We start from the raw sequence: 22,711 nt of genomic DNA, 5'->3' as shown, positions 1-22,711 counted from the left end.
AATCTTAAAATAAGGTTTTAAACGGGTATTGTTTACCTTAAAAGTGACGAACTTGGGATGACTCACCTCCACCGTACCAAATGGAAAAACACTTAGTACCGTAAGAGGGATTTCCTCATTCAGTGTGGTAGTGACAATGTGGGGATTTGCAGCATCTAATAAGACTTTATCACCAACCTTAAGTTGATTTGGAGAGGTATCGGGCTCGTTCTGGCATAGTTTCGGTTTATCGTGTGTTCTCGGTTTATGTATTCGCCATTTATCTAGCTCCTCTATTTGCAACTTTCGTTCTTCATGAATAGAACCTCTACTGTTGTTTGAGAGTGGCTCATGTACTTCCTTCAGACTTATCTCCTGCAAAGTGGGTTGTATCATGTGGTTAGTTTTAATAGAATGGTTTAGACGATCACTTTCAATTTCCGATGTGTTGTCAGAATTGCGAGCTTAAAGGGTGAGTGTTTCATCTCCTATGTGAAGCGTGAGCTCACCTGTGCCAACATCAATAATTGTTTTAGCAGTTGCTAAAAAAGGCCTTCCTAGGATTAAAGCAGTATTGCTATCCTCTTCTATGTCTAAAATAATGAAGTCAACGAGAAATATAAATTTATCGATTTTGACTAGCACATCTTCAATAATACCCCTAGGAAATCTTATAGTTTTATCTACTAATTGAATTCTCATCCTAGTTTGTTTGGGTTTCCCGAGACCTAGTTGCTTGAATATTTTAAAAGGCATGACGTTGATACTAGCCCCTAAATCAGCTAATGCATTATTAACATCTAAACTACCAATTAAGCAAGGAATCGTAAAACTCCTTGGATCTTTTAGTTTGTTCGGTAGCTTATTTTTCAGAATAGCTGAGCACACTGCATTTAGCTCTACATGCGATGGCTCGTCCAACTCTCGCTTATTTGCTAAAAGCTCTTTTAAAAATTTCATTGCGTTTGGCATCTACGATAGAGCTTCAATAAACGGTAAGTTAATATGTAATTTTTTAAGAGTTTAAGGAATTTACCATATTGTTCATCTGAGCGGTCTTTCCTTGTTGCGTTGGGGTATGGTACACGAGGTTTATATTCAACATTCACTGATTTGTTTGTGTTTTGATCTACCTCACCTTGACCTTTGCTTACCACAGTTTCTTGCTGCGGTTCTGGTTCAGGCTCCACAAATCCTTCTTCATCTTGAACATTAATCGCGTTGAGCTATTCCCTTGGGTTAGGTTCAGTATTACTTGGCAAACTACCTTGTGGTCATTCAGAGATTAGTTTGGAAAGCTGGCCTATCTGAGTTTTGAGCCCTTAGATCAATGCTTGTTGATTCTTAAGTGTGGTCTCGGTGTTCTGGAAATGAGTTTCTGACACTGATATAAACTTTGAGAGCATCTCTTCAAGGTTCAGCTTCTTTTCTGTTGGTAGGGTGGTTGCTGAAAACCTGGAGGATGTTGTGGTCTTTGATTTTCTTGGCCTCCCCACGAAAAATTGGGATGGTTCCTCCAACCTACATTGTAAGTGTTACTAAATGGATTGTTTTGAGGTCGAGGATTATTACCCATGTAGTTTAGTTGCTCGTTATCCATGCTATGGCCATAAGGTTGGTATTCCGAATGGCTTGTTCCACCGCTAGTTGCTTCGCACTGCATTACTGGGTGAACCTGTGAAGACTAAGAAAACTATCAATCTTTTTATTTAAGAGTTCTACCTGATTTGACAACATGGTGACCGAATCGACGTTATAAACACCGGCTGTTTTCGTTGGCTTTGTCCTCATGACTTGCCACAGATAGTTATTCAGTGACATCTCCTCAATAAACTCATAGGCATCTTTAGGTGTTTTATTATTGATGGTTCCGTCAGCAACTGCGTCAACCATTTGTCGAGTCGAAGGATTTAGACCATTGTGGAATGTTTGAACTTGGAGCCAAAGCGGTAATCCATGGTGAGGGCACCTTCTCAGTAAGTCCTTGTATCTCTCCCATGCATCGTAGAGGGCTTCTAAATCCATCTACACAAAAGAAGAGATATCATTATGTAATTTAGCCATTTTAGCCGGCAGAAAATATTTTAGTAAGAATTTTTCGATCATTTGTTCCCAAGTAGTAATTGACCCTCGTGGTAACGAGTTCAACCACTGTTTAGCTTTGTTCCTTAATGAAAAAGGGAATAACCAAAGACGAATGACATCATCAGAAACGCCATTGATTTTAAATGTATTGCAAAATTTCAGAAAGTTTGCTAAGTGAGCGTTGGGATGTTCATCCTGCAAACCATCAAACTGAACAAATTGCTGTATCATCTCAATAGTTTTAGGTTTTAATTCAAAAGTATTTGCAGCTACAGCAGGTCTAACTATGCTAGATTCAGTTCCTGTTAAAGAAGGTTTAGCATAATCATACATAGTGTGTGGAGCAGGATTTTGATTAGCCGTAATTGCAGGAGGTAGCTGATTGTCTTGATTTTTAGCCATCTCTTCGATTGGGGGTTGAGTATCGTCTTCTTGCTTGTTCTCTGTGTATCTGTACGATCGATTTCTTCGTCAAACAGTAATGGTCCTGACGGGTTTCTTCTAGTCATAAACTATAAAAACCTGCCAAGAGAAAGAAAAAGTAAGTTAATAAATAATAATAATAATAAAATTAAATTAAATTTCAAGAAAAATAAATGGCTAAAGTAATAAAAATTGAGCGTTCCTAATATCTTAGCTCCCCGTCAACGGCGCCAAAAACTTGATCGCCTGATTTCGTGATAGGTTTTAAATATTTATAATTACTCGTTCTTGAACTAACTATTATTGCGATGTAGGCAAGTGTACTTATCGAACAGTAGTATAGTTTTAGTAAGACCGGATTGTCGAACCCAAAGAAACTAAACGTACTAGTAATGACTATCTTTTTATTATCTAGCCTAAGAATAAAATTTTTTTGTTTTAATTAACTAATTATCTAAACTAAGAACTCACAAAGAAAAGAATTGGGGAATTGCTTTTGGGGAAAATCGATTGACTTAAGACAATACCTAAGGAAAAATCCACCTAGACTTTACTTGTTATTTTGGCTCCAAATCGGACGATTTATTCATTCAACTTGTTCCGTAGAGATCCCTAAGTTATGTTATTATCCCTATTCAAGACTAATAACGTCTAATCCCTAGATTGAATAACCGAGACTTTTCTCTAATTAACACTCTAGGGTTGCATTAACTCGATCTATGGATCCCTTTATTAGGTTTCACCCTAATCTGGAAAAATCTTGTCACCCTATGTTTAGGTACACAATCAACTCCGCTTAACTATGACAAATGTACTCTTAGACAGGGTCTATTCCTCCTCTGAATAAGAGCTTGTCTTGAATCAATATCCTGGGTTATCAAAACAAGAATTAAGAACACATAATTAAGAACAAGTTAAATATTTATCATACGATTCAGAAAATAATAACAAGATTCGTCTTAGGTTTCATTCTCTTTAGGTATTTAGGGGCTTTAGTTCATAACTAAATAAGAAAACATCTCAGAAGAACAAAGAATACAAAACATAAAGAAAACCCAAAACTCCTGAAGGGAAATTGAGGAGAGATCTTCAGTCTTGATGATGAATCCGGCTTCTGAGATGGATCAATCGGCTTATTTGGAGTAATTCCTTACTCCCTATTCTCCGTGTCATTTTCTTCCTTCTCTAGGGTGTATTTATAGGCTTTGGAATGCCTAAAAGTCATCAAAATTAGCCTTTTCCGAATTGGACTAAACTTGGGCTTGGCAGGGACATGCCCGTGGCACACGCCTGTGTTCGATTACTTCAGGCCGTGTTCGAGCCTATCAAATTGGCATGACCGTGTGGTCTGCCCGTGTGAGGAGGTCCAGGCTGTGTTGATTTCGTTCTTTGGCTCATTTTCTCCATTTTTGGCCCGTTTCTCATTCCTTTCACTCTCCTATGCTCTCCTAACTATAAAACATGAAATTAAAGCATTAGGAGCATCGAATTCACCAATTCTAAAGGGAAATCATCCATAAAATGCATTAAATATGGGGTAAAAATATGTATAATTTACGGTTTATCACAAATCGAGGGTATTTCGATAATTTCACAATCGAGGGTATTTTGGTAATTTTACAAATCGAGGGTATTTCAGTAATTTTTCTTTATTATGGGTTTATTACTTACCTTGGCCCGTTAACAAGTCCTCATTGGCTAAAGTGAACAGATACTATGCACCAGGTAGGATTCCAGAGAAGAGGAGGTGAGTCATTAAGACCTCTTAAGTACCAAGCTCTCCCTAGATCCAATCCTAGACATGCATATACCCATTGCCACACCTTAACCTTATGACTCGTCCACGGTCACGATTAATTAAGTATTTAAGTTTTATGTCTGCTTGAGTAGTTACCAAAAACTAGGTCCAAAACCCCTTTACTAAACACTAACAGATCCATACTTATTCATTTGGCCCCTTTAGGCCCAATCTCGTTCACATGGCCTATTAGGCCCAATCACATTCATATGGCCCATCAGGCCCAACTACTTCCCACCTAACAGTTAAATTTACACAAGCGAGCCCACGGGCCCATTCGACCCATCGAGGCCCAGAACAGCCCCAGCACACTAGAACGCTCGTGGCGGCTTTCAGCTTTTGCCGATTTCTAACAAAGAAGGGCGTGAATACACACCTGTTTATGAGAATGCGCCGAATTCCACGATCACCAACCTTGGCACATCCTGCATTGGGTCTTAATCACCTTTTTCTTTTTCACCAACTCATTTGGTTCGCTCTATTTAAAGCCAGCTTCTCACCAATTCCCATGTTAGCTTCCCGATGTGGGATTACTTTCAACCATTAGGAAAATTCCTTATTTTCTTATGACCACCTCAACCATAGAGTTCCAGTCCAACTCCACCTCCTCACAGCTCAAACAACAAAATAAATACTCCATTGCGCATCCCAAGACTTGAACCTTAGACCTCACAGTTACACAACACGCCACCTTGCCACTCCACCACAGGCGCTGTCTGGTCATATTTTATCCTCAATTAAATATAAGGTCTATAGGCCAAAGTCCAGGTTCCTTTAAAAGAAAAACCAAAATAAATTGCAAGAGCTAAAACTTGAACCCAGGCTTCTTTGCAACCTTAATGATGCCACAACCACTGGACCACAAGCTTTCTTGTGTCATTTATTTACCATAAAAATTTAAAAGGCCTTCATCCAAGCACCTAGGGTTTTATTCACTTATTACCAAAATTTTTGCTAAAGCCCAAGTTTGAACCCAAGATTTCTCCAACACTTCTTAGGGCCATTAACCACTAAACCAGACATTTAATTGTGTCATTTCCTTGTACAATTAAATGCTTATATACAACCTCCTTACGGACCCAAACTAAAGGCCCAATATTTCTAGGCCCAAATTCGGGCGTTACAATTCTACCCCCTTAAAGAAATTTCGTCCTCAAAATTTCCAACTATCTGAAAAAGCGCTTAGCTCAATCTACACCACTACGCTCCCGCTGCGCACTCTAGTTCCAAACTACATGAATACACTTTTAAGTTAATCTCAAAACCTCTCACACCCAACCAAAACATCTAACCACAGAAGCAAACAGATATTTACCACACATGCCTACAATTTCTATATTCAAACATCACATCCAAACAAAACACACCTGACTTAAAAGGAACTATGATCCCTCTTCTTGCTGCACTCCAAGTGCCTAGCCTGAAATGTTTCACCATACGCCTTAACTCTTGCCTCGAACACTTCTTCCAGCCCTTCCCTTACCAACAAAATCAGTGCCTCCGTACCAAGCTTTGGGTTATTGTTACCCGAAGTTAGCGGGCTTACCTTGACACAGTTTTCTGAACTATATGATGTTCCAGGGAGACAGGCAACTCCTCGCGACCTTGCTTGCCTTTGAAATCCATCACAGTATTGTTGCTAACTAAAAAAAACTGATTTCCTAAACATACAGTGAATAAAGACAAAATCTAACTTTAAGTACAGTCTAACAGAAAACTTATGGATTCAGTGCCGGAGACTCAGTAACCACATTTTCAGGAAAATATTCAGAAAAACATTTCAAATGCTTCAAATCCTTTCAAACCTTTTTGAAACAATTCTTTCGAAAATCCAATTTTAAAACCCATTCCACAGTTGAGTTTTGTAACTTGGCTCTGATACCACTAAATGTAACATTCCAAGCTCGGCCTAGAAGTTAGGCCCGAATCTGACGTGTCACATTGAAGTGTTTTTCAAAAATCATGTTCTCATTGAAAACCCTTTTTACTACTCAAAACCTCTGGACATTGTAAAACTTGTGAAACGTTAATTCCCTTAAAACCTTACTTGCTGCGAAAGCTTACTTATAACCAGTTGCAGAAACGAGATATTTTGAAAACCAGTTGTTGTTTTGGAAAACCGTGCCCTACTTCTAACAGATATTAAGTATACTAAATAAATTTCCCAAATAAAATGTTAAGCAAATAAATAGGCCTTAATACAACCCAAATCAAAAACCAAAGTGCTTAACTAAATAAACGAAATAGAAAAACATGTGCAGTTGAGTGGTCGTCTATGAGTCCCTCTGCGACACCGATCCACCTAAAGTTGGGGATTACCTGCATAGTTAATAAATGGGGTGAGTTTACGAAATCTCAGTGTGTAATCCCTTTACTAGAGTAAAAGTCAGTAAACAGATAGAATTCAGAATCAGTCTGGGCCAGAGCCCATTACAATAACAGTACAGTCCAGTTCAGAGCATACGTGGGCCAAAGCCCATTACAATATCATTTGGGTCACAACCCATAACAGAATCAATTAGGCCTAGCCTATCTTAGCCTCAGTTGGGCCGAAGCCCACATCGCAATAATATCACAAAAATATCATACATGCAATGCTGTGCAACCCACCCCAATAATCCAACCGCTACACACCTGTTTATGAGAACATGCTAAAGTCTACAATTACCAACCTTGGCATATCCTGCAATGGGTCTTAATCACCTTTTTCTTTTTACCAACTCATCTAGTTCGCTTTATTTAAAGCCAGCATCTCACCAATTCCCATGTTAGCTTCCCGATGTGGGATTACTTTCAACCATTAGGAAAATTTCTTATTTTCTTATGACCACCTCAACCACAAAGTTCCAGTCCACATACTCTATTGCGCATCCCAAGACTTGAACCTTAGACCTCATAGTTACACAACATGCCACATTGCCACTCCACTACAGGCTCTTTCTTGTCATATTTTATCACCAATTAAATATAAGGTCTATAGGCCAAAGTTCGAGTTCCTTTAAAAGAAAAACCAAAATAAATTGCAAGAGCCAAGACTTGAACCCAAGCTCCCTTGCTACCTTAATGACGCCACAACCACTAGACCACAAGCTTCCTTGTGTCATTTATTTACCACAATAATTTAAAAGGCCTTCATCCAAGCACCCAGGGTTTTATTCACTTATTACCAAAATTTTTGCTAAAGCCCAGGTTTGAACCCAAGATTTCTCCAATACTTCTCATGGCCATTAACCACTAAAGCAGACATTTAATTGTGTCATTTCCTTGTACAATTAAAGCTTATATACAATCTCCTTACGGGCCCAAACTAAAGGCCCAATACTTCTAGGCCCAAATTCGGGGCGTTATAGGTTATGTATGCTTGTGACATTAGTGTGGCAATATGGCTTTGCAAATAGCCTATTTTTGCCCACACAGGTAGGGACATGGGCGTGTGTCTCAACCGTGTTGCTCGAAGGCCATTTCGAAATGAGCATGAGCAGGCTACATGGTCAATCACACATGGGCGTGTGCTAGGCCGTGTGGCCAAGTCAGTTTCGATGGGTTAGATACACGGGCGTATGACTGGCCGTGCGGCCAAGTCAGTAGCCTCCCTAACTTTCACACGACTGGCACACGAGTGTGTCATGTGGCCGTGTGGACAAGTCAGTATGTATGCCCTGTTTTGCATGGCCTGGACACACGGTCGTGTCTAATGTCGTGTGAAGCACACGACCTATTCACACGGGCGTGTGATAGTTAAAAACTTAAAAACTTTCTAAGTTTCTGAAATTTGTAATATGTTATGATTTAGTCCTGAATGTATGATTAAAGTTTAATATGTTTGTTTTAAGTTCATAATGGTTGTGAATGAATGTTATTAATTGAATTATGATATAATTGTTCTAAATTGAATTACAAGTCTGGTAGTATCTCTTAACCTATTCCGACGACGGTTATGGGTTATGGGTGTTACATATGCTTACTTGAAGCTTAGTAAATTTGTAAAAATAACAATAGAGCTTACCACAATGTAACTTAACAATACAATTGAATAACCAATAAGGTAATTCTTGTGTGAACCCACCATAGGTAAGAGCTACACGTTTCATTAAATTAATTTTCTTAGATGTCATTAACTCATCATTTCAGAAATACAGGGTATCGCTCATTTGAGCTAGTTTCCATAACATTGACCGTTTCGCAATGCTGCTCACATAAGCTGACGAGGATGTGCAACGTATGCAGGATCTCAACCATCGCTACAATTCATTCATCAGAATAGATTATCAGTCATTTCACTAGTTCTCAATGCTACTCACACAAGCTGTCGAAAATTTGCAACTTATGCAGGATTTTCATCCATAGGAACGATCTATACCATCAAAACAGAATATTTAATCATTTAATCATTTCACGTCCCGGCCCAAGGCTGAATCACCTTAATCGTTCATATCACCAACCCTCAATTGATTAAGTATGCTTATAAATTCCACATATCAAATACATAAAATGTATGAAAAGAAACACTAATTATAAAAATTAGAAATACGAACTTACAAGACTGATTTGCAGTAATGGTCCAGAATAACTCAATCAATGATCGACGTTGTGTCAATTCATTATTTTCATTTCTTATTAACACCCATCAATATAATCCAAACATTATACAATTAAGGCATATAATACATTTAAAATGTGCTAAATTTAAACTGTACGAACTTACCAGACTAAATTGCAACAACGACAAAGTACATGAGTTATTTGATAATTTTCTTTTTTCCTCGGTTTTCCACTTGTTTAGGATCTAAAATATTAATTCCATTCAATTCAAAAATTTTAACAGCAATATTAATTCATTTTATGCCATTAAGCCCCTTTTGACATTTTTACAAAATTGCCCTTAACATTTCACTTTTATTCAATTCAGTCCTTAAGCCCCAAACATGCAAATTAACCATTTTTATTTAAAACCCACCTTGACCAATTATTCAAAAGTCTCCATACAACCCCTATTTGCAATTTTTGCACACCAAGTACAAGTAATTTTACCACTTTAACAATTTAGTCATTAAACGTTAAAATCGTCAAAAACTACTTTACAAAATAGTCCTGACTAACAAAAAAACTCAATAATCTTTCATATAACTCCATAAACATCTCAATTTCATCAATGGCATAATCGTCAACATTTGAAAATTTTACAAATTAATCCATGGGTTATTTAGATTAAGCTAATTGGAGCTCAAAAACATAAAAATTACTAAAAACAGACAAGAATTACCTACCCAATCAAGGTGCCCTAGCTTGGTCGTAGGTTTATCCATGTCTCCCATGGCCATTTGGCTTGTCCAAAAACAAGAAGAATGAAAATTGATAATATCATCCTTTAAATCTTTTAATTTAACTTATTCTTTAATTTACACAATTGAATTTATAACTTATAAATCACTAAAACATGTCAAAAAATGTCCAATATATAAAAACATGGTATAATTACCATTTAAGGAAGGTTTAATTACACAATTGGTCCTTCAATTAAATTAAATTCCAACTAAATAAACTTAATTACAATTTAATCCTAAACTAATTAGGACTAAAATGAGCAAATAGCCAAAAAGTTAGTAGATTTAATCATGCCACCATCGCTTCGACTTTTTGACCATGGTTTAATTACCATATTGGTCCCTTTATTATTTTAAATCTATATCAATTAACTTTTACCTCTTTTACAATATAATCCTTTTACCTTAATTAAGAAATCAATCGTCAAAATTACCGAACCAAACTTCAATTCACCTATAATACGATTCTGCAAATATTTTACAAAAATATTTACGGCTTTAAATTATGGAAACGAGGTCTTAATACCTAATTTTCAATAACCACTTGACTTTTGAACCAAACCACTTATACTAACTTTTAATTCAATTACTTAAAAGCATCAAATCAAATTCAATATAAAAATTATTATTGACTCGTATAATTTAAATACTAATTATACGAGCTTACTCATCAAATTTGTGGTCCCAAAACCATTATTTTTGATACCACTAAAAAATGAGCTATTACATCATGGCACGTACTCCAGCATAGTGGCTATCCACCATTGTAGCTCATAGTACGACCCATCCTAATCTCCGTAGAACTGCTCAATTGCCATCTATTTAGCTATCCACGCTTTTCGGTATGACACTAGGTTTTGGAATCGTTCTTGCATTTCAACAATTAGTACCGAAACAAGAATGGTCGGCATGTCTTTCACCATTGGCATGATGCAGTTGAAGATAGTTTTGGATTCAAGTTTGCGATGATCTTGCGTCATACGTGTTGAAGTGCATCTGCGAGGCCCAACAAAATTTTGAATCTCCCACATTTGTGACTTCTAGATAAATACGGCTCGTACTCGCCAATTGCAAGCTTCTACCAACATCCAACACTCTCCAATATACAATGTTAGTTTAGACACGACAACTTTGTAGTCAACTGACACATTCATGCTATACCACTTAATTGCAAATATGCAATCTTCCTTAGTTACAAATTTTTGGCCCATAAACAACTCCTCACGTTTAGAATCTGTGACCAATCGTTGAATAGGTAGTATATCGAGGTACTTCAAGAACTCAGATGTATGTGCCGCATTGGAATCTATGACCGACATATGTCCTCCAGGATTATTGTGTATCATAATGCCTTGACTCAGGTTCTCGACTAAAGACGCATTAAAATTTCCATCATTATTCATGCTTTCATCATCAATATCATCTGGGACCTCGTCTAGATCGCGATCACTATAATCTTTAACCTCATGATTGAAAGGATCATTATTATCATATCCATCATCACCATCTGCATCGGTCTTAATCACCACCAGATGTATTTGTAAACGGGGATTCGGGTTAAGGTTCTCAGAAGCAAGTGGAGCATTAAGATTGATGTCGATCCCGTATATAGTCAATCACCTATCAACGAACACTCTCGAAACCACCGTACACAGATCTTGAACTTCATGTTCTTCACTTAATGGAGTGAAATCTTTAGCTGACTCCACATCAACTAACTTAGCAAATAACTAAATCGAATTAGTTTGGTGACTCTAATCCTGACAATAAATAACAACCATTGTCTCCATGTTTTTATCGTCTATAAGTTCAATCTTGGTAAATTTGATGGGATCTGTCGAAACTGGAAATTTTTAGAATAGTTTCGAGATCTTCCTTCCACAAGGTCTAACAATTTTTATACTGATCATTTCCTTCATATCATCAACCAATACATTTCTATTAAATCTCATTGCTATTTGTTGGCGACATTCAAATATACATCCAACTGTTGTTGTAAAAATTGCTTCATCGAAATAAACACATGCGAAAAATTGATTCTCTATCTTTACTAAATCTATAAAAATAATTAAATTTCTCAATATGCAATTTCAAAAAAAATATTGTCAAAAATAATAAATTTAATATCTACTAACCATTCAAATTCTTCTATATCTTCTCTTCTTCTAGAGAAATTTTTTTCCTCTTCTCTTATTATCTTCCAAACCGTTTAAAAACATTGGTTAAATAGGATTGGGTGCCGCCTATGACAAACCCTCCACTGGTGCCGCCTGTTAGCAAGCCTTCACCTAGATATCGCTTGTTAGACACCCTTCACCCCCTTGTTCTTGTATTTTAACTCGGTTTTGACATGTATATGAGTAGTATACTGCTGTCGCCTATCCACTACCCTCCATCTTTAAAAAAATATGTTTTTATATAAAGGTTAAATGATTGGGGTCAGAATATAATGGTGATGTTGGAATTACGAAAATGTGCAAGTGTACACAATCGCAACAAGTAATAAACTGACAAGTAAATGTCAAGTTATCGTATCCATAGGGACTGTGAAAAGAATTTATTTATGAATGCAATTAAAACACTTTGGTGAAGAAAAATATTTTGATTTTGAGAAAGTGATTAAAAACTAAAATTTAACTAAGTAAAAAGAAAGTTCCAATCCACGTTTTCAAAAGATGATTTTAATCAAGATGACATAATTGTGTTAGATTAATTACATTTCTCAATTTAAAATTACTAAACTCATGTTCATGTTGTTACAAATAAATTCATGGCAACTCGGTAATTTGCTAACTACTGCTCTTACGTACCTATTAAATTAACTAATCTCTTGAACATTTTCCAATTCCAATTCAAACAATTAATTAATCTTAATAAGCAATTAAAAGATTAAGTGAGGTAACAATGTGTTCCTACCTTGAAATAGTTTAATCACAATAATATTTCAAGTTATGCAAGGCTAATGTACCGTCTAATACCATTGCTAATTTAACCCTCAGCTATCTTAGAAGATTAAACATGCACTCAAATAACTCGTTTTTAGTCAAATCAGAATTGTGGTTTCGAAAGCACAAATTTGAGGTAAAAAATATTTATTTTATTATTATTTTAATGTCTACAACATGATAATGTGATTGTGTGAAAGTTTTGTTAAGAAATTTTATCATTTGATTGGTCAATTTGTTAAAAAAGACTGAATCGCGTAAAGTGTAAAAGTGGAGTTCCATTAGCTAAAGGTATTCAGTAGCTATGGAATCTTAATTTAGAGTCCTTATGTTGTAATTTGATCATTTTACATATGAGTGGACATATTTGGACATTAAATGGATGTTTTAAATGGTTTTTCATTTAGGGTATAATTGTAATTTGGTAAATAACATAAAATAAATAAAACAAACAAATAATTAAAGGCTGTCATCTTTACCATAGCCGAATGAAGCATGAAGAAAATCCATTTTAGGGCTTGAAAGTTTTGATCACTTTGATACTCAATTGTAAGTCCGTTTTTGCTCGGTTTTTAATGATTTCTATGTTTTTACGATCGTTGCATCTAGTACTAGCTAGCCCAGGGACTATTTTACAAAACTATTAAAGATTCTAAAAGTTTCCATGGATGAATACGTATTATTTTTGATGTTTGATGATAGATTATGAATATTTATTATGAATTACGCAAGTTTTGTAAAGTGATTTTTAGTGAAAATGCAAAATAGGGATTAAATTGAGAAATGTGTAAAGCTAGTGGTTAAAATGTGTAATAAATTATAAATATGGGCTACTAGGGGCATAATAGTAATTTATCTAGCATGGGTCTATTGTGAATTTCATTAATTTGTGATTTTATGAAATAAGGACTAAATTGTGAAAAATGTGAAATATGTGGGGCAAAAGTGTAAATGTGTTTTAAAGTGTGTTTTGGACCAAATTGAATGAATAGATGATTAAATAAGTTAATTTTAAATATATTTAGATCAAGAAAGAAGAAATACGGACTTGGATCGGGGAAAAGATAAATTATTCAATTAATTGACAATTTCATCATTTTTGAATCGAGGTAAGTTCCTATGTTATAATTTCATTTCAAATGTATTCTATATGCTTTGATATAGCATAAATTGTGTTTTTGTGACTTCGAACAAGTTTGGGAATGATTTGATGATGATTCGACAGTTGGAATTCCAGTTGAACCTTAGGAATAGTTTAGGATGCTAGTGACATGTCATTAGGGATATTTTGAGTTGGCTTCAGGCCATGATATAACACTTCGAGTGTGAGATAAACTGATTTGGCTTCAGGTCATGATATTAGAATTTCAGATAAGTTACCTTGATTTGGCTTCGGGCCATGGTATAGGTACTTATCGTGTGAGACCCGTAAGTATCCGACTTCTATTCAAAATGGTTCAACGGGTAAATGAAAGACGAGAATGTATGTGAGGTTGGTATGAGATGGTACAGGTATGTGTATAAACTATTTTAGTGTTGAATCGAAGAAATGAAAATAGAAGTATATAATTTTGTGAATGAGCATTTGAAAGGTTTGATAGTTAAGGCAAGCTACATATTGGTGTATTCAAATCATTGATTTATGTTTATGTGATTGCATTATGTTTATATCATATGAACTTACTAAACTTTATAGCTTACTTTGTTTATTTTTCTATGTTTTATAGTGAATACAGAGCTAGCTCGGATTCGGGGATCATCGGAGATCGCTTCACACTATCCACCTATCTTTTGGTACCTATAAATTTGGTATTTTAAGTATATGGCATGTATAGGGATTTTAAGTCATTTTGGTTATGTTTGGTTAATGAATTTGGCCATATGAATTGGCATTGTAAATTTTTATGTTTGGTTTGTAAATATAGCCATAAGATTTAGCTTAATTTGGTGGATTTTGGTTATGTGCATATATATGTATATATGATTGTTAATGTGAGCTCATGAATAGATATGTGTATAGATTATATTATGAGGCTTGTGGATATTGATATAGTATATGTTAAATGGTTGACATTAGATATGAATTATGCTTGTGAACTGGTGAAAAATGATGTATGTTTGGTAAAAGTTTAGTTAGTTGATTTGTAAATGTGTTTTGGTATGTTTTGATTAAGACTTGAGGTTATAAGCATGTTGGTTGTTAGTATTGGAAATGGTATGACGTAGCCTTGATTATGGCTAAATGAGATGTTCAATTATGCTATGATTTGGTGCCATTTTGGTTGAGTTGGTATGGTAAATAGCCTATTTTGTCCACATGGGCAGAGACACGGTGTGACACACTATCAAGTACACCGCCGTGTGTCCCTTGGTGTTGAAATTGAAATCAAGTTAGTATGCTCCACATGGCCTTGCACACAAGCGTGTGACTTGTTTATGTGGCATAATTCAGTATACCCTACAGGTTTGGCATGGCCTAGAACACGGCTGGCACACGAGCGTTTGTGGCCATTTTTAGGACACACGGCTAGCCATACAGGCGTGTGTATTGGCCGTGTGACCCAAGTTAGAGAGTTACACAGGGTTGGACACGGGCTGGGACACGGCCATGTGCTCCCATTTCGAATGTCCACACGGCCTGTGACACGAGCCTGTCTTTAGCCGTGTGAGACACACGGCCTGGCCACACGGCTGTGTGTCCCCTGTTTTGAGGAAAACTTTTCTAAGTTTCGTAAAGTTTCATAAGTTAACGGTTTAGTCCCGAACTAGTCCCAAAGCATGTTTAGGGCCTCGTAGGCTTGTATTAGGGACAAATTGTTTGAGATTGGATGATGAATGGTTGAACTGAGAAAATGTTTGCTAAATGGTTGTTTAATTGTTCTATAAGTTAGGTAATGCTCTGTAACCTTATTCTAGCGTTGAATATGGGTGGGGGGTGTTACATGCACTAATTAAGTACTATGTTAATTAATTACAATTTCAACACGATTAAATAATTAATTCATTAGTTACCATAGAATTGTAATGCACGAATAACTTAATCATGATTTTACTTAATCAAACAACTTACCAAGGGCTATAACAACACAAACATCATTTTAATAACTTAAGTGGATGAAATGCAATCAACCTAACACGAATTATATTTAAGTCATATTAATTAAATTAAACATATCAATATAACAAGTATTCATAGATATGTTTATAACAACAACAATAAAAATTAAAGGATAGGAAACTAGAATCAAATTCGGTGTTTCTTTGAAGCTTAACTAGTTTGCTCCGCTCCTCCTTTTCCACTTGTTCTTGTTGAACCAAGGCTTCTATGAGCACTTGAATGCTGCTTCCAATGGTGGTTGAAGGGCTATTTTCCAAGAGGGGAAATCTGTAACGTCCCAAATTCTTGTAATTTTGACTTTTGGGATTGTTGAGCTTGGAAATATCTGGACTTTTGTTTTGAATCATTTTGGCATCAAATATATGTGGTTTAAGAGGTTATGTGCTCTTGGGTGTGTTTGGAAGGTCCCAAGCTTGAGCCTTAACTTGGGCTAAGTTTTGGTTTTTATTTGAATTAAGCCTGGCTTTTAGTTGATAGGCTTATAAGAATTTATTGGTAGGAATTTAATAGAATGGGCCTGCTGGTCTAGTGGTTAAATGGCAAGGGGTTATGCCTAAGATCCCGAGTTCGAGTCGTGAGTGTGGCATTATTTTGCTGATAAGCCGTGCGGACATTTGAGTTGGACTAAAACACTAAAGGAGGAGGTAGGGTTTATCAGGTGTTTGCCTAACCTGTTTTCCTTTTTCTTTTTGCTCTCTCTATTGTTCTCTTCTTTTCCCAAACACCTTGCTACCAAAATTTTATTTCTTTTATCCCTCTCCTCTATTTTTCCTTCTTTCGATTAGTTTTGGTGTGCTTCTAGTGGTTCTGTCGACTCGGTAAGTATGGTTTTGTTAAATTGTATGGTTTCTGCTGGAGATCATTTAAGAGGGATTTTATTTGCTGTTTAGAGGGCAATCAAGGTTCTGTGGATCACTAATCGGGGTTCTAAACAGCGAGTAATCGCCATTATTCGTTGAAGGTAAGTAGATATCAAGTTTCAGGATTTATCTATTCTGAACTATTCGAATCAAGAAACTGAAAATTTGGCTTACGATTAACAATAATAGGTTCTAGAGTGTTTGGAATTGCGTTAGGCTTCAATCGAAACCAGGTGTGTACTCCAATTGATCTGAAACCGTGTTTCAACGAAAGCTGAAAACGTTAATGTCAACGCCACGCCCGCCGTGTGGCGAGACACAGCCATGTGGTCGATGAAGTAGGCCGTGTGCGCACCATACGGGCACGACAGACACAGACATGTGAGGCTGGCAAGGCCATGTGTGAGGCACAGGCTTGACTAATTGGGCTGTGTGGGCCACACAGGTGAACCACATAGATGTGTGGGATCTTAGGTCAGGCTGTGTGATCTATACGGGCAAGGTTAATCTGGGCTATGTGAGCCACACGGACGTGTGGGCCCACACGAACAGGGCATACGGGCGTGTGAGCCCAATTTGTTTGAAATGTTCTACAAGGTTGCACAGGTCGCCCAAGTCGACTGTGACCTGATTGTAGGGTTGGTAAGCCTTACTTAAACCCCTATACACTGACTTGACACTAAGATGGATGTAAAAGCATGATAATTAAAGCATCTATATTTGTTCTGATTTGATGATGATGTTATGATTTGATATCTGCACATGAGCATGCCTTATTATTTATGTTACATTGTATTGGGTTAGGCATGTTGTTGAAGAGAAGGATGACTGAAAGGCTATTAGCCTGTCATCTAGCAGCTATACTGCATATATCTAATACGTGTCGTATAAAGTACCATTTGCTGTGTAGGGTTGGATAGGTTGATTTTATCCCCATACTTGGTGTGTAGGGCTAGGTGGGTCGATTTTATCCCCACATGGTGTGTTGAGTTGGACAGAGATGGTGTGCAGGGTTGGTCAGCATTACTGTTCTGACTGAGATGCTTGTATGTCTGTATGGGCTAAGGCCCAAATGTATCTGATACTGTTCTGAGTGGGATAAGGCCTACACTGTTCTTGTTAAGTGCTCAACTCGATTATGATTGTTTGACTGCTATCCGTTTACGTGCATGCTTTACTGTGGGGATGTACACAGTGAGTTTGTGAAAAGTCACCCATTATTTTGTTTGTCTGTCAGGAAATCCTCAGTAGTAGGTGGATCGGTGCAGCGGAAGAGCTCAACGGTGACCACTGCTACATACACTTTGGTTTTAAAGGTTTTTAATGTTTTTATTATTTTAATTGCTATAGTTGGGAGTAATTATGTAATTTTTGGTTTCAGAGTGTTTGGTTTAAGTTTGAAAATTTGAAATACTATTTATGGATTTTGGAACTGCAACTTTATTTGTTCTCCAGCTTCTGCGAACTAAGAAATGTTTTTAAGATAATTAATCAATATATGTTTTCTAAGGTAAGTAAAAGGTGGAAACTGGAATGGTTTTTTGGGTAAAAACAGTTTTAAATACATTTACATGTGACTTCGCCAGATCCAGCAATAACGTCTAGGCCAGGTTTGGGATGTAACATTTAGTGGTATCAGAGCTAGGTTGCAAAACTCGACTGTGTATTGGGTTTTAAAAAAAATTGGTTTTTGTAAAATGATTTGAAATAACTTTGATAACAATTTTGGGTACACCGAGCCTTCAGCATTGATCCTGTAAGTTCTCTGAAATTCTGATATGTACTATCTGACAGCATGTTCATCTTGAAATGTTGTTTGAATCTGTCTGAAATACTCTGTGTGTGTTATGATACTACTGTAGGTAGCACTTTACTGAAACACTATAGGTAGTGTGGACTGAAACTGTAGTGAGACTGCTTCTCACGATAACAGACTCTGAAACTCTATTATTATATTAAAAAAATCCGCTAATACTATCGAAACTGTAAACTGATGTGCATAAAAATTCTAAATACAAATTAATTTGATAGTTACGATGAGCACACGTGGTACTCTTGGACGGGGTACTAGAGGCCGAGGTAGAGGCCGTAGAGGGATTCAAGCTGAGTCCTTCGCATCTGATACGATCCCTAATCTAGACACTAGCGAGACACTAGTGTCACCTGTTACTGAGGCTGGTGCTGAGTCTCAAGACCGTGCAGTTGGGGACGACGCACTGTCCTAGGCCATGCTGTGAATTTTGGAGAGGGTTTCTAGGGCTAATACTGGATCTGGAGGCCGTGGGTCGGTTATAGAATGACTCCGGTTGAATGGGGCTGAGATATTCAAGGGCATCACTAGAGTTGCTCCGAGTGTGGCCGAGTACTAGATGGAGGCCACGGAGTGTATCATGGTTGGTCTAGACTTTTCTAATGAGCAGAAGCTCAAGAGGGCTATGTAATTGCTACGATATGAGGTGTAGCAGTGGTGGCTGACCATTAAGGAGGGCTCTCAGCCCAATCGACTGACTTGGGATCTGTTTAAGACCACTTATCAGAGTAAGTATGTGGGAGCCAGCTACAGTACGAGGCTGAGTTCCTAAATCTCAATCAGGGTGATTATTTAGTGGCTGAGTACGAGGCTGAGTTCATTAGATTGAGCCGTTATGCGAGGGGCATGGTGGTGACCGAGTATGAGCACTGTGTCCGATTTGATGATGGTCTCCGTGATAGTCTGCGGGTTCTGAAAGCTCCACAGAGGGAGCGGGATTTCTTTACCTTGGTCGAGAAGGCCAAGTTAGCCGAAGAGGTTAAGCTCGCTGAGCGCCAGAACTGTGGTCGAGGCAAGGCTAATAGGGATGTAGAGCCTTCGAATGCTGGGGTGAGGCCTAGGAAAAAGGCCAAATCAGATGGGGCTGTGAGAGTTGGGCCTACTGTTACACCTGCTAAGGTAGCAATTTATCAGCTCTGTAATAGACGGCATCCGGGAGACTGTTGGAGGTCTACTGGAGCCTGTCTTAGATTAGGTCTACTGAGCATTGTGTTAAAGATTGTCCATTAAGGACTAATTAGATGCAAGCTCCGGCTACTGAGACTGCATTGCTGCCGAGGATTATTTAGTAGCCACCTAGGGGTTGAGGACAGGCCAGGGGTGGTAATAGTATGGGTCGACGCCAGAGAGCACCAGGCAGAGGTGATGGGCCGACTGAGGCGAGGCAGCCTGCACTTGTCTATACTACACGATGTTGTGAGGATAGAGATGCTCCGGATGTCATCACTGGTACGTTTTTAATTCTTGATGTACCTTATATTACACTGATAGACATAGGCTCTACACATTCCTATGTTGCATGTTCTGTGTTTGAGACTTTGGAAATCTCGCATGAGAGCATTTCTAGTGAGATTTTGATGGTGAGTCTGTTGGGGCAGTCCATTAAGGTTAATAAATTATTTAGAGACGTTCCGTTGGAAGTCAAATGGATGATATTTTTGGCTGATCTAATGGAACTTTCGTTTAGGGAGTTCGAGTTAATTTTGGGCATGGACTGGTTAATGAAGCATCGTGTAAGTCTGGATTGTGCTAAAAAGAGTGTTGTTTTAAGGACCGAGGAGGATAGCAAGATAGTCGTGATTGGGGAATGACAGAATTATTTGTCTAATGTGATATCTGCATTAGTGGCAGAGAAGCTAGTGAGGAAAGGATGTGAGGCATTTTTGGCCTACATCAGTGTTTTTGATTCTATAGACTCTTCGATTAATGACATCTGTACTGTGAGGGACTTTCCAGATGTTTTTCCAGAGGAGTTACCAGGATTGCCTCCAAGTCACGAGGTAAATTTGGTATTGAGTTGATTCTTGGTACAACTCTAGTATCTATTGCCCTCTATCGAATGGCGCCAAAATGCTGGTAGAACTTAAGGCTCAAATTTATAAGCTGTTCGATCGTGGGTTTATTTGTCCTAGTGTGTCTCCATAGGGATCACCGGTTCTGTTTGTAAAGAAAAAGGACAGTACGATAAGGATGTGTATCGACTACCGTCAGTTGAATAGGCTGACGATCAAGAATAAATACCCACTTTCGAGAATTGACGACTTGTTGAACCAGTTTAGAGGGGCGTCAGTGTTTTCAAAGATTGATCTACGATCAGGTTATCATTAGTTAAGGGTCAAGGAGGTTGATGTGCATAAGACGACATTTAGGACTCGTTATGGGCATTACGAGTTCCTAGTTATGCCATTTGGGTTGACAGATGCACCAGCGGCGTTCATGGACTTGATGAACCGTGCGTCTCACCATACTTAGACCAGTTTGTGGTGGTGTTCATTGATGGCATCTTGATATACTCTAAGTCTGAGGACGAGCACGATGAGCATCTCAGGGTTGTTCTGTAGATCCTTCGTGAGAAATAGCTTTACGCGAGGTTCTCTAAATGTGAATTTTGGCTTAAGGAGGTAACCTTTTTGGGGCATATGGTGTCTACTAGGGGAATTCATGTTGATCCTCGTAAGATTGAGGCTGTGTTGGATTGGAAAAAGCTGAAGAATGTGTCAGAGATCTGCAGCTTTCTTGGACTGGCAGGATATTATAGATGCTTCGTAGAAGGGTTCTTGTTGATTGCAGCGCCGTTGACTAAGTTACTGCATAAAGGAGTTCCTTTTGTTTAGACTGACACACAGCAAGAGAGCTTTGAGAAGCTCAAGATAGTTTTGACTCAAGCTTTAGTTCTGATATAGCCTGAGCCTGGTAGGGACTTCGTGGTTTACAGTGATGCGTCACATGTGGGTTTCGGTTGCGTCTTGATGCAAGACGGTAAGGTAGTTGCCTATGCATCTCGACAGCTTAAGAATCAAGAGGCTAATTATCCGACGCATGATTTGGAGTTCGCTGCAATTGTCTTTGCATTAAAGATTTGGAGGCACTATCTGTACAGTGAGAAGTGTACCATCTACACTGATCACAAGGGCCTCAAGTATCTCCTCACTCAGAAGGAGTTGAATCTTAGGCAGCGGCGATGGGTTGAGCTGTTTAAGGATTACAACTACAATATAGAGTATCACCCTAGAAAGGCCAATGTGGTGGCCGATGCATTAAGCCGTAGGGCTATGGCTGATTTGAAAGCGTTGTTTGCTCGACTGAGTCTTTATGACGATGGAAGTCTTCTGAAAAGCTACAAGTGAAGCCGACATGGATTGAGCAGATTAGAGCTAAGCAATTAGAAGATAAGACTCTCAAGATGCGATTTCCCTGGGACTACTACAGATTTTGGGTTGAATAATGATGGAGTTGATTTCAAAGACTGAGTTGGGTGAGTGACCTGTTCTGAGTCCAAAGTTGATTTCAGAGACTGAGGATAAGGTTCGATTGATTCAAGAGCGTCTGAAAGTGGCTTCTGATAAACAGAAGTCTTATGCTGATTTGAAGAGGAAGGACATTAAGTATTCTTTGGGGGACTAGGTCTTTCTTAAAGTTTTGCCATGGAAGAAAGTTTTGAGGTTCAGACGCAAGGGTAAGCTGAGTCCTCGGTTTATTGGTTCGTACCAGATTCTAAAGCGAGTTGGACCAATCGCGTACCAGTTAGAGCTGTCACCGGAGTTAGATCGCATACATGATATATTTCATGTCTTGATGTTAAGATGTTACCGCTCTAATCCCACGCACATTGTGCCTGTAGAGGAGATTGAGGTTAGACCAAATTTGACGTTTGAAGAGGAGCTAGTTCAGATTGTAGACCGTGATGTTAAGGTTCTGTGTAGGAAGTCCATTCCTTTAGTGAAGGTGTTATGGCGGAATCATCTCACTGAGGAGGCTACTTGGAAGCCATGGTTTTGTTAAATTGTGTGGTTTATGTTGGAGATCGTTTAAGAGGGATTTAATTTGTTGTTTAAAGGGCAATCAAGGTTCTGTGGATCACTAATCGGGGTTCTGAACAGCGAGTAATCGCCATTATTCGTTGAGAGTAAGTAGATCTCTCGTTTTGGGATTTGTCTATTCTGAACTATTCAAATCAAGAGACTGAAGATTTGGCTTACGACTAACAATAGTAGGTTCTGGAGTGTTCGGGATTGCGTTAGGCTTCAATCAAAACCAGGTGTGTACTCCAATAGATCTGAAACCTTGTTTCGGTGAAAGTAAAAAATGCTACTGTCGACGCCACATGGGCGTGTGGATTGCCCGTGTGGAGGTCGTGTGGCGAGACACA

At 38.0% G+C, this 22,711-nt stretch overlaps 1 protein-coding gene and 1 non-coding gene across 2 annotated transcripts; both read left to right on the top strand.

The window, feature by feature from the left end:
* The first annotated feature begins 1,930 nt into the window (after nucleotides 1-1,930).
* Nucleotides 1,931-2,036, top strand: LOC121207538 (small nucleolar RNA R71). The gene has a single exon (XR_005902612.1). It is a non-coding gene; the product is annotated as a small nucleolar RNA R71 (small nucleolar RNA).
* A 17,637-nt stretch (nucleotides 2,037-19,673) lies between these two features.
* Nucleotides 19,674-22,344, top strand: LOC107963162 (uncharacterized). The gene is made up of 8 exons (XM_016899740.1): nucleotides 19,674-19,922; nucleotides 20,030-20,075; nucleotides 20,188-20,342; nucleotides 20,964-21,161; nucleotides 21,246-21,404; nucleotides 21,498-21,666; nucleotides 21,854-21,947; nucleotides 22,011-22,344. Exons 1-8 carry the CDS (start codon nucleotides 19,674-19,676, stop codon nucleotides 22,342-22,344), a joined length of 1,404 nt encoding a protein of 467 aa, XP_016755229.1.
* Nucleotides 22,345-22,711: the final 367 nt, after the last annotated feature.

This window comes from Gossypium hirsutum, chromosome A01 (assembly GCF_007990345.1).
Source record: "Gossypium hirsutum isolate 1008001.06 chromosome A01, Gossypium_hirsutum_v2.1, whole genome shotgun sequence".
Taxonomy (NCBI): domain Eukaryota; kingdom Viridiplantae; phylum Streptophyta; class Magnoliopsida; order Malvales; family Malvaceae; genus Gossypium; species Gossypium hirsutum.
The sequence above is the reverse complement of the archived record's forward strand: the minus strand, read 5'-3'. Positions and strand labels throughout refer to the sequence as shown.